Below are 12,945 nucleotides of genomic sequence, written 5' to 3' on the forward strand. Positions count from 1 at the left end.
GTGTTCCAACCCGTGTCCTTCTCATATAAATATTTCCAACTATAAAATGCTCAATTGAGAACTTGCAGAGTCGGATTAACATCTTAGAAGCATAATAAAATTTCATTAATTCATGACTCTATACTTTGTGACAATTCCAAAATGGCATGTGTAATTCAAAATAACAATCATGCATGTACAATGTAAAGATTATATAGTGACACTATCTTATAGTAAAAAACAAAAACAAAACTATGCCGAGCTCTTCTGATATTTTAATAGCTAAAAGCATGGGAAGCAGTGTGACCAAATGGCCTCAGGGTAATCTGAGTTTGCATCTTCTGGCAATCACTAACTTGGTGTTAGCCTCTTGGGGCCTCCATTTCTTCCTCTGTAAATAATAGTACAACCATGTGGTAGAATTGTTGCAAGGATTATATGAGGTAATATAGGTAAAGTTCTTCCTACATCCACACAAACAGGTAAAAACTAAATGGGAGCTATTATTAATAAGTTGCAAAATCTATTTGACTTAACTTCAATATTGAAACAAATGATAATGATAATCACAGAGCTTCCCCCCTCATTTATTTAGGGGGTTTCTCAAATGTAGCCTCAAGAAGGCCATCTCTGACCATCCATATAAAATATTCAGCTATCCCCTTATCCTGCTTTGTATTTCTTTGTAGCCATTGACACTCCTTAACACTGTGTTATGTGTTATGTGTCTCCCTCACTATAATGCATGACAAATAAAACAGGGCCTGGCGTAAGTAGGTGCGCAATAAACATTAGTTGAATGAATGGAAATGTCATGCTAGCTAAGAGCAATTTTAGCATACTTCTTCCTAGTACCCAGGTGCCGCTCTTGATACCTAATTTGTATAAATAGTACTTTCTAATAGCTCCATGAAGGCTGTGATTCTGTCAAGTGTTTGTTCACCATGATGGTCCAGCACCTAGAAGAGTGTCTGGCACACAGTCAACCCTCAATAAATATTTGATGAATAAATGATGCAGGTCTTCACAACCAGCAAACACTCATCAAACCATTGTTATTTGCTAGCATTATGTTTGGCACTGCAGGTTTACAATAATGATAAATATACATATGTTCCACCCTTATCTAGTGTGGAAGATGGGCACGAAAACAGATCACTGCATGGAATGATAAGATCAACAGTGGAAAGGTGGAAAGGGATACGGGAGCACTGTGCTCCTCAAAATGTGGCCTGCTAACTGCTGCTGGTCCATGGACTATTTGGACCAGTCAGCCACAAAGAAGTACAGAAAATGAGAGTACTTATTTAGAAATAGCAACTGGGGTTTACCACAACATTTTTATTGTACTTTCCAGAAAAATTATTCTGTATCTGATAGGAGATTTACAAAAAGGATCCATCAAAATGTGAGAAGTACTGGCATAGAGAGGGATGACTAATTCTATTGGTGTAGATCCTGGAAAGCTTCCCAGAGGAACTGACTCTGAGCGGGGATTTGAGAGTTGAATAGGAGTTTGCCAGCAGAGAGTGTTCTTGGTGCTGAAAGAGCTTATGTAGAGGCACTGAAGTGTGACACTGTGTGATGTATGTGGGGAACTATAAACTAGTGGGATAGAGCTGGAGTATACTTATTTTTGTGGGAGAGGGGTGTTCAGAGCTGGGCAAGGATAGATTAAGGTAGACCTTATAAGCTCTGTTGAGGAACGTAGAGTTGGTTCAATGGGTAAAGAAAATACCATATGATTAGATCTGAATTTAAGAACATCTCCTACTATCACAAAGGGCTACAACCATAACTTCCATTCTCTTTGATTCTTCCCACAGTAGTTGGGGTTAATTCTTTTTCTGTACTTTTTATGCTCTCAATTGTTTATTTTCCTGACTAATACAATGGGCAAAACTTCGGTGTCTGTGTTTTCCCACACAATCTTCTCCCAAATCTGTTTCATCACTGCAAACCCGGGCCTTCCTCGGAGGTTCAGCGTGAACCCCAGCCTTTGGGCACAGCCCTGTGGCAGGAAGAACTCTGCAGAGCTCAGTGTTGATTTGACATCCTGACATCACCAGCTCACATTCTCAGGCAGAAATGGATGCTGGCTGCCTGTCCCCACATCCTGATCCTCTGTTCCTAAGAGGTAATAAGGGCTCTTGACTGGTTTCTGGTAAGAGGTGGTGGTATGTAAATCAATGGACAGAGGAATTCAGTGAAAGGGTTTCATGCCTCTTGCTGGACCTCCCAATTGAGCCCAGGATGCTTTAGTTAACCTCTTATTTGCTAGTCGACCTCCCCATATGGTGTTTTTGCAGTCATTTATTAAATGTGGTGGGCACTCGTCAGGGACTAAGGAGGCAGCAGTGACACAAATCAGACCTGTCCCTAGCCTTCAGGGAGCTCAAGTAGAGCTCTCAAATAGAGGCACAGGATGAACTTGGCTTTGCATTCCTAGCACTGCACCCTCTTGCACCATCAAGAATGTTCAGTATGTTAACTCATGATATAATGATAGCACACAAGTATTCAGCCCGGGAACAGGCACTGTTTTTAATATTCCCACACACGAGCTCCTGAGGTAGGGCTAGTATTATCTACATAGTACACAGGAAAAAAGTGAGACAGAGAATTTCAGTAACTCACCCAAGGCCTCACTGTGAATTAGGAGTGGAGCTGGGATTTGAACCTCATGATTTGCCCTATAAACTATGCTATGCTAAACCCGGTGAATGAAGCCTGTATCATCAGTGTTTACATGCTATGGTCCCCAAATAGGTAATTTAAAATTATTTTCTCAGTTGCTTTTGTGGTCCCATTCATACCCCAAATTTCTGCTTTTGCTGAGTCTAACAGGTAACCAACATTCTGATATCCAGAATATGCTCCATCTTTAAAGCTAGTTGTTTTTTGTGAATGTGGAAAGTGAATTGGCAATCAATGAAAGGATAAGCAGTTGTTAGCTGTCATTCTCCAAATATATATGAGAGCTTTGTTTTGAAGACCTGATGTTTAAACAATTAAGTACTCAAGACAGGACTTTGCTTATTGTATGGTTGTACTTACCTACACACTGCTCTCCTCGCTTCTGATACCCTGGAGGGCACTGACAGGCGAAGGACCCTCTCAAATTGATGCATACTTGGTCGGATCTACAGTTGTGCGTCCCTGCAGCGCACTCATCTATGTCTGTTAAAGACACGCAATGTAGAAAGGGTTTGAGTTGGTTGTGAAGATGTTGATATAGCCTTCATACTGTCCTAATACTTTTCTTAAAGAAACTGACTTTTTACTTTACTTTTAAAATATTACTTTGCAATATTGCTGTATTAGAAATATTTAAAAAGATCAATTGAGTGTTCCAAAAATAATTTCATAGATGCCAGTGTGTACCACCCCGATTTAACAAATGTTAACATTTTGCCCTGCTTCCCTCAGCTCTTATTTTGTTAAGAAATGAAATATTTTAGATATAGCTATATAAAGCTATATCTGAAGATTCGTCCTCATCCCTTTACTCATCCACCTACCACTGTCTTTGTAGGTGTGAATCCTTCTTTGAGATGTTTGTATACTTTTGCTATACAAAGATACACCCATTAGAATATACAGTATTGTTTTGTGTGTTTTAAAATGTAAATAAATTGTATGATACTTGTTTTTTCTACCCACTACATTGCATTTGAGATAATTTGTTGACAAATCTCTCAAATCTGCTCAATAACAGGGTATAAACCAAATTTTAATATTATACATTACCTGTTGTTGTTGTTATTGTTGTTGGTGTGTGTGTGTGTGTGTGTGTGTGTGTGTGTGTGTGTGTTTGAACTTTAGGGTAACATAACTGTATAAACCTTTTATTGCAAATTTCAAAATGCAAAGGATTGAAATTGGTAATATTTCTCTAGGAGAGATAGGCTGGTGTAGTGTAAAATACATATTTTCCCAAAGCATTTCAATTTGGGGAATAATATACTAAAGGTGCCTTGAGGAATAGGTACCAGTTGATTGCAGTTCTAGAAAAGTAAGATATGCTCTGTCAAAATATAATGAACCTGTTATAATAAATTTCTTTGGGGTCAAAATGTGATGTGAATCTGTGTGTGTACATTTATATTACACAGTAATTTATAGGTGAAATTTAATTTTGCCTTATCTACATCACTTTGCATTCATTCAGAGCTCTCATATTATGAAGTTAAATAGCACAAATGAAAGGATTAAGTGAATTTGGTGTTCCTCAACAACTTAAGACTCTTAAGTGTCATTAAAAAATATAGCCTTGAAATTCCTTGATGACAAATTTAGCATAAAAACTGTGACAAGCTAAAGCAGTCCAGAACATCTCTGTGGTAGGCCCAGGGTGGTGCTTTGGAAGAAAGGGCCAAGAATCACTAATAAAAGAATGAACCATCGGTTAATTAAAGTTTATTCCTCAATTCCTGCCCAAGCTCAGAATGTTGCCATTCATCTTTCTTACGTTTCCAAGGAGAATTACTGCACTTACACTACCCAGTAAAATAATATAGGAAGTTCAGGTTATAAGAGGGTTGTCCTCAGATACGGGCTTTGAGTAGCTGAGTGTGGAAGTAATAAGGGAGATTCTTTCCAAAAGAAAGAGGAAGTAGCGATGAAAAATACCCGAGGGATGTATGGCTGTTTATTGGATAATAACCTATTAAAGTATCTGCTTACACAATTCTTTGAACCTGGTTTTCAAAGTTTGGTGGATTTATTTTTGTTATTTTTTAAATTTTTGTTTTGAAATTTATTATTATTATTTTTATTTTTAAATCAGTTATTATAATTCTGTCCTTTTTAGATACTATGTAAAGGTGCAGCAATCTTGCTTTGAAATTATCCATTCTTTTTTGTGTCTTTTATTATTTTCTCATATATACTTGATGAAAACATTTCTACTGAGGTTTCTTTGGAGCTTTATGACTTGCTAATGCAGAAATGACAGCAGAATTCCTATTGTTTTATGTCAAGAACATTTGCCAACATTTGCAGTGATAACAGCCCTGAGAGATACTGCAACGTGAGATTCAGATGTGGCAAGTTTCCTCGGTAAGTGCTGGCCGAAGATCAAGGGCTCAGGGTGGCTGCTGCATTTTCTAAAGGAGGCCTCACTAGTGACTGGGGCTTCTTTCTGAGATACCTCTCTGCAAACCACGCCATCGCGTTCCTGATGTTCTACAACTGCCTTTCTATTTTCTGGTCATTCAGTTCTAAGTCTCTTTGATAAATAGGTTAACATTTCCAGTGGAATTCGTATATCATTAAATAGGTTTTAAACATTAAAAAACCTGCTGCCTGGACCTACTCCTTTCTAAGAACCGGTCCATTTACCTTCTGAGAAGGATTATTTAATAAAAATATGAGGTGAGTTAAAATAATTTAATAAAAACAACAACAACACCAACAAAAAACACCAAGTAAAATACCACAGCCTCCAGTACCAGTACATTCTTTTCCTTTCTCTATCAAAAAACAAACAAAACCGCAATCAGACTCCCCTCACCCAGGATTAACCGGTGATATTTTTCATACGTTTTCTACTTACTTGAATTCACTTTTATTTTAATTGTTTTGGAGGGGAAACCTCCTGAAATTCAATAAAACACAGTTGCCTGAAATCCCCTTTGAGAAGTTATTCCAAAGGAGTCTTGGGCGTGATGCTTTGTCGTATACCCTGAACTGGATCTGCTAGTACACTAAATGACTACATTTTCATTTATGGCTTCTCTGACTTGAGTTTAGAATAGTTATTAGTTATCCTTTCCTTTGCTCTTAGCAGGTTATCTAATGCTGAAGGATATATATATAGAGGGGGGGGGGATTTCTTTGAACTATCTTCAATTATACTGTCAATTTACTAGTTTATTTAAATGATACCATTTTATTATTTTGAAAGTTGTACTTTGAGATCCTGTCATTGCTTATTCACAAAACATATAAGTCATGAGAAAGTCATAAAAGAATATACAAAGTCATATAAGAATCGTTATACATTGTGAAACTCTTATGCTTCTTTTCTACTTGCATGCATTTCTATTGGTCTTAAATATCAGAAAGTTGAATGTGATAAGAAAATCACTAAAATGTACATCTATGTCAGAAGCTCAAAGCAAAATATCCGTTCCTGCACAGGGGTACCTGTTTATGAAAGCCCTCTGTGGTGAGAGTATCGGTAGTGGTGAAAAAGCAATGCTGTATTTATAAGGGAAACTGCTCAGGTCACTCATGATTTTTCTGATTATCTAAGAAAGAAGTACTATGGGGAGAAGAGTTTTTGTTTTGTTTTTAAACTATCTAAAATTAATCCTTGACAGGTAAGCTCACTAGGTTCTTAGGCCATCGGTGAACACATTCCCTGTACCCTGGTCCCCACGCTCTTTGAGGAAGTGGTCTATGTCTTACTTTTCTCTCCTGTATTCCTAGCACCTAAGCAGAATGCATGAAACATGGTGGATTTTCAATAAATATTTGTTCAATAAATAGATGAATGAATCACGATTGCTGAGAACTGATGTTTAAGGAAAGGATCGATGTTTTATCTCAAGGAACTAAACATTTACAAGGCAGGTTAACAGGCAAGATATGAGAAAAACAGCAAAATCAGCAAGAGGTCAGCAAATGAAAATGGATGTAAAGCATGGGTGTTGAGAAGTGTGGCAGCTAAGAAGAATAAGTCAACATCAGAGGTGGGTGGCTATGGAAGGTTTGCCGGGAGAGGTGCATTTTGAGCAGCCCTTTGAAGAAGATGAGATACATGGATTGACAGAAATAGGAGGTTATTTCTAGGCAGAAGGCAAGTTACCTTAGAGAACACTGACAAGACAGAAGTGGTGAATGGCTGACAGCTGGAGTCTGCGTTGCTGAAGGGGCTATGTGAGAGAAGCCTGGTGCAGTGCCTGGTGGAAGGTGCTCCTAAAATGGGAGTTCAAGTCAGGAGCAAAATTCTGGGCCTTACAAAATTCTGGGATTAGAGTTTGGATTAACACCACAGGGAGCAGCTCTGAACTATGTAGACATAGCCTAATGTAAACATGATCAAAGAACAAAATAATAGAGTGTGCTTTCTACTCTGTAAATCAACTCACAACATGTAAATCAACTCACATTTCATCAGTCTAATGCATTAAGAATAGCTAATGGCAATATCTGGCGATTCCCTCATTTTTCAAAAATGTGCCCGTGTTCTCCCTCCTAGTGGTTTATACTATTGCAGGTCCCTCTCTTGCTGACTTTGGCACCATCGCTGCTTTAAACAATCCCGTCTGATCTTTACTCAGCTCGTGCTCCCAGCCTCTTTGCCAAGCTGACCCCCAGTCTCTGCAACTGCATACTCAGTTTTCTCTCAAAGTTAATGGAGGCAACTGTGTGAACATCCAGTAAGTCCCTGCTCAGGCCCTTAATTCTCTATGGTTTTGGCTCCTTCCCTTCAGCCTGACTCATATTTCCCAAACCCCTGACTCATGCCGCTTCCTCTCTCTTATGCAACATTTTAATCTCTGCAATGTTCTTTCCATAATTTGATAACTTACCACGACATGGAGTCACTTCAGTGTGTTTTCATGGGCAAACATTTTCTGTATCTTAAATGCCGTAGATTACCACTTAGACTTTTTAAACGTTGTGCTGCTTTAGGTTTAAGAAATAATTCAGAACTACATTGGAATAAGACACCATCGACCAGTTGTGAGAATGCACTGAAGTAGGAGGAAGGGGATTGCAATTATTTTGATTCTGTCACTGCCTATATGATCTTGGGCCACGGCATCAATTTTTTTCTCTCTCTCTGTTCTCCATCTGTAAAATACACTGTCTATTCCTAATGATAGTGCAGATTAAAAAAAAAAATCAGAATCTTCAAAATATGTCTTTTTGTTTCCAGACTGTAAACGCTTAAAGTAAAATAACCATGTCTTTACTAGTCTGTGTGGGACACTCTGTATACTCTGTAAATATTATTTGACGGTGCTGTCCCTTGAACTCCTGTGGTTAAAGCAAACGTACTGGTTGGATTCCAATTGCTGCTCTTTATTGATCTGTGTGGATTTAAAATTTTCTTATATTTTCCCCAACCATGCTGATTTAACCTCATAAATGGAGTAAAGTAGGGGGGAAAAAGGTCAAGCCTTCATGTTTGTTGTAAAAAGGGGTTTCTCTACTCCTGGTCTCTTTCTTTCCTTTTCTTTCTATTTTTTTCTCCACCCTGCCCTCCCCCTTCGTAGTCTTAATGATTTAGAGAGACATCCATCTGCTCCGAGTGATTGGTACTAATCTTTTTTAGTGACAAGACAATAAATTAGTACCTAGCAAAGTACTCTTTTTATTTACTCTGTGAAACTTTTTAAATAGAAGGGATTCAATGGGTGAAGATCTTATAGTTATTGGAGGTATTCATCCTAGTTTTCAATATAATCCTGGAAGGTAGGAACTATCTCAACAAGAGCTGAGGGCATTACTGTCTTCTTGCTGCCTCATCCATTAAAGGCTACTGATAACAATAACCTGAGTAAGCAAGACATTGCATTATGCCGATTGAAATCTGATTAAGAAGGTATGTAATATTTTATATAACTTCCTATACACAGCTGTTAAAATTCTGAAATTAATTGGTGTAAAAATTGGTAAATGCTTGGCAATCTTTAAACACATATTATTTGATTAGGAAATCAGATCTACAGGCCTCTGGTTTAATCTTGTTAATCGCCCTGTAGAATAAGTGGTCATGTGACCCACAGTTTATATGTGAAGCAGGTGAATGTCACTGAAATGTAGATTGGTGAGATAACCTGACCAAGGTCATACAGAGCAGAAATTCAAACCCAAAATTTCCATTTTGCCTATGCATTTTAGGTTTCCAGAAAGACTTATTCCAGAAAGACTTATCCAAACCTAAAAGTTCTGGGTAACAGTTTTATTGTAGGTATATATGTATATATGTATGTATATGTATATATATATTATATATATGTATAATATATTATATATATGTAATTTTTCTTAGAGTTAAAGAGAGGGTCCTTAATCTGTAGCATCTTGATTCTTCCCTTGCATCTTTCTTCTATGTTGAAATAACATTCATAGCTCTCCAAGTCTTCTGTTTCCCTCCCCAGTCCTTAGCCAATTATCAACAATTTTTGTCAAAGACTTTCTATTTCCCTTGCTGCTTCTTTCATAGTACTGGAATCAGATTTATCTGGGCCAAATGCCCAGTTCTAGTTAGCTTTTCACCCTTCTGAAATTATCAACCAGAATTCACCCAAGCTAAGCAGTTCTAGTGGAAAAAATAAATACTGATATTAAGTAACAAAAAAGGACTGTCTTCATCCATGGCCAGCAGTAGATTTATAGTTCTAGATTCTTATCTGTTCTGGCAAAACAGATTGTTAATAATTTGGTGTGCTTTAAATGATCAACAAAAATATCACCAAAACCAACAAATATCAGTCTTGATAGTGCATATTTTTGTTTTAGAAAGTGAAGTGGCAAATCAAGTGTCCTGGAAGTCCTTGGCATTGCACTGTGTTCTATCAGAACCTTGAAATACGCTGTTCCCATACGGAAAAATGCTACATGTACTTGGAGACGCTTTTCCAGCAAAGATGATGGATTTGCCCTGCAAATTGACCCTCTCCTACCTAGTATCCTCTGTGGCTAGTGGTATTCATTTGCAAGATGATTGGATGAGGTTAGACATAGGGTTCATGAACGTGGGGGAGAAAACCAACTCATGTGTGTGAACAATCAACTCATGACTCATCTGTACTCGGCACAGACCAAATGAACGAATCGGGAATCGGTCGTAGGCTAAAACAGGAGAATGAGCCAGGGAACAAAGGCCTTAATTCTCATTCTTCAGGTCTTTTCACACACTGGCTAAGTGAAGCTTACTGCTTTTAGAATCTTAAGGAAAAGACATTTTTCACTGATAAATAATTAATTGTCAGGGATGTTCTCTGGCATCTCAGTCATAGCCAGCTAACCTCCCCCCCTTTTTTCCTTAATTATTCAAATGTTTGGGAAAAGATGAACCTGGTATTTGGGATGATATTATAACCAATCATCAATCTACAAAACTTGTGGAGATAAAACTGTATTTTGAAGCAAGCAGCACCATCAGTCTTTGTTCAGGGTGGCTCAGTACCAGGAATTAAAGCCCTCTGTGTGAAAGTTCAAGTCCAACCCACACAAGTGGGGGGCCGGCTTCTAACTGGATGGCCTTCAGAGGAATTATGATCCCACCTTATCGTGAGATGCTTATGCACTGACATTTCAATTGTGTTTTCCTGGAGCTCTATCATTTCACCTTACCCTCTCCCCCACTCACATCCCCAGCTCCAGATCAAACCCCTGGAAAGTGATGAATGGAGACTGACTACGCTCAACTGAGTCCACCATGCCCTGCCCGAGTACTGTGATCTGTTTCTTGGCTTCTTTCCCCCAATCCTTACAGCCAGATTAGTCAGACTCCTTAGCCCAAAGCATACACATTCCTGGCTTACTCCCTCAGGCCAATCATCACTTGAGGTCACATAAGCCCCTGGCTATGGCAATGCCAATTGTAACAAGCAGGGCTTGGTGACCTCCTAATTGCATGAAACCAATTACATTATACTTGTTGTTCATTCAACAATAGACAGCTTTTGTGCCCACTAAATTGAGGTATAATACTAAATTTGCTGAGTGTAATTTGGCAGCACTTCTCCAAATCACTAACTGCCTAAGGTTTTTGAAATAAAGTATATCTTTGTGCCTCTTGCCCTTCAGAGCATGTTACCTTCTTGTGTGTATTTTCCTACCCAGTTCATTACAGCTTACTTATGATGTTTCTGTACAATGTTTCCCCATAGGCCTCCTGGCCCTTATGGTTTTCTGAATTCCAAATGGAGCAGAGAGGTAGGATGAATGTATATGTACGTGTGTGTGTGTGTGTGTGTGTGTGTGTGTGTGACTCACCAAATTTGCACTAAATACCTTTTTTCTTTTCTCTTTTTGATTCAAAATTCCAGCACAATGAAAAGCAATGAAAGCATAAGTAAGTAGGTAAATCTAAATGAATATTGAATATATAAAATAATAATAGCAAGGTCTTTTAGGATTTATAAAATATGTAGAATGGAAATGAGAATAGTAGCATATAAATTGGCAGCAGGGTGAATGGAGTTTAAGTAGTTAAAGGTCCTTGCATTGTTTGGGAAGAGGTAAAAACTAATAATTTATTTTAGACTTTAATAAATCAGGGATACTCATTAAATTAATCCCAAGGGAAAGCTCTAAAGGAATAGTAAAAGAGTATAAAACTACAAAGGTAGTATGGGAAACTAAAATAATACAAAATACTTCAGCATTTTAGAGAGAATGGAAGAAAGAAAGGAAACTAAAACATGCCTAATAGAAGGCAAATACTAACATGGTAGTTTAAACCTAAACATATCAATAGTTACATTAAATGTAAGTGGATCAAATGCTCTTACTAAAACCCCAAATTCTCAGGTTGATTAAAAAAATAGAAGCCATATATACTGTTTTAAGAGACATAATTTAAATATAAGGACAGATAGATTAAAGAAAAAGGATTGAAAATATACCACTCAAACACTAACCTAAAGACTTTTGGCTTTGCATTATTAATATCAGACAAAGTTGACTTTAAGGGAAAACAAGATTAGTAGTGAAAAAGTAACACTATGTAATGATAAAAATTTTAGATCCCAGGATAATATAGAAATTATAAATTTTACTACACTCAATCACCTGGCTTCAATATAGATAAAACAAAAAAGGATAAAACTAAAGGGAATAATGCATAAACATAATTATATTAAGAGATGTAACATACTTCTCTCAGTAACTAAAAGAATAGGCATACATATTCAGAAGTGAATAGAAAATATGAATAACGATTAAAAACTGAACTAATTAGCTTATATAGAACACTGTACAGAATACATAACCGTTTCAAGTATTGAGGGAACATAAAAAAGAAAATGATTATGTACTGGCCTTAAGGCAAGTTTAAATAAATATCAGAAATTGCAATGTACAGATTTTATTCTCTAACTATAATGTGGATAAGATAGAAACAACAGTTACAACAAAACTAGAAAAATCCCCTTATTTTGGAAAAGAAGGCACATACTTCAGAACAACTTATGGTCTGAAGAAGATAAAATTGAAATTTGAGACTTCTTCAAACTGAGTAAAAATGCAAATATTACATATCAAAACCTGTGGGAAAAAATGCCAGCCCATAAGTAGGCCTATAGCCCCTCCTTTTTCCTTAGGTCATTCTTAACTTTCCCCCCCACTATACTCAATTTACAAGAGAAGCATATGCAGATGAGATTCGTTCCTATCTGAGATGATCCCCTATGAGAGTTTTGAGGGCTGCTAAGCAAGAAAAGAAGGAAACGGTCTTGACCACATCTCTCCAAAGGGCAAAACTAGAATAAATTGGTAGAAATTCAAGGAAGGCAGATTTTAGTTCAGTGTAAGAAAAAAATGCTGTGGTCCCTGGACATTTTAATATATTAGGATGTGATGAGGTTCCTATCACTGGAAATGTGCACATGGTGCAATGTGGATCCCAGCAGTGGGTGGAGGATTTGACTAGTCATCTGTGTTTAAAAATGGTGTTCAAGTGCTGCAAGCAAATATGGCAGAATATTAACAACTTTTGCATCTGGATAGTGGGTATTCAATGTTCATGGTATTGTACACTTAAGTTTGAAAAAGTTCATAACAAAAAATTGAAAAAGAGATGCTGCCACCACCCTAATATGGAAAGCTGTGAGGATTCAACAAAATTGAAATCTGTACTTTTTCCCATTCGACACGGAGTGCATACACATATATCTTTTTATAGTTGTGAAGCTTACTTTTATACTTTTATAATGTATCCTCTAACATCTGAAAAACTTGCTTGATGATAAAGTATAGCAAGGAAAGAGCTCTTCTTAA

At 37.2% G+C, this 12,945-nt stretch overlaps 1 protein-coding gene across 2 annotated transcripts in view; it reads right to left on the reverse strand.

Annotated features, from left to right (window-relative positions):
- EFEMP1 (EGF containing fibulin extracellular matrix protein 1) overlaps nucleotides 1-12,945 on the reverse strand; it is a 56,797-nt gene that overhangs the window by 13,372 nt on the left and 30,480 nt on the right. For both annotated transcript variants that reach the window (XM_019719812.2, XM_019719827.2), the window contains exon 5: nucleotides 3,037-3,159. In XM_019719812.2, the coding sequence (XP_019575371.2) occupies nucleotides 3,037-3,159 (123 nt within the window). The remainder of the gene's footprint in view (nucleotides 1-3,036; nucleotides 3,160-12,945) is intronic.

The sequence above is a fragment of the Rhinolophus sinicus genome, linkage group LG05 (assembly GCF_036562045.2).
Source record: "Rhinolophus sinicus isolate RSC01 linkage group LG05, ASM3656204v1, whole genome shotgun sequence".
Taxonomy (NCBI): Eukaryota; Metazoa; Chordata; class Mammalia; order Chiroptera; family Rhinolophidae; genus Rhinolophus; species Rhinolophus sinicus.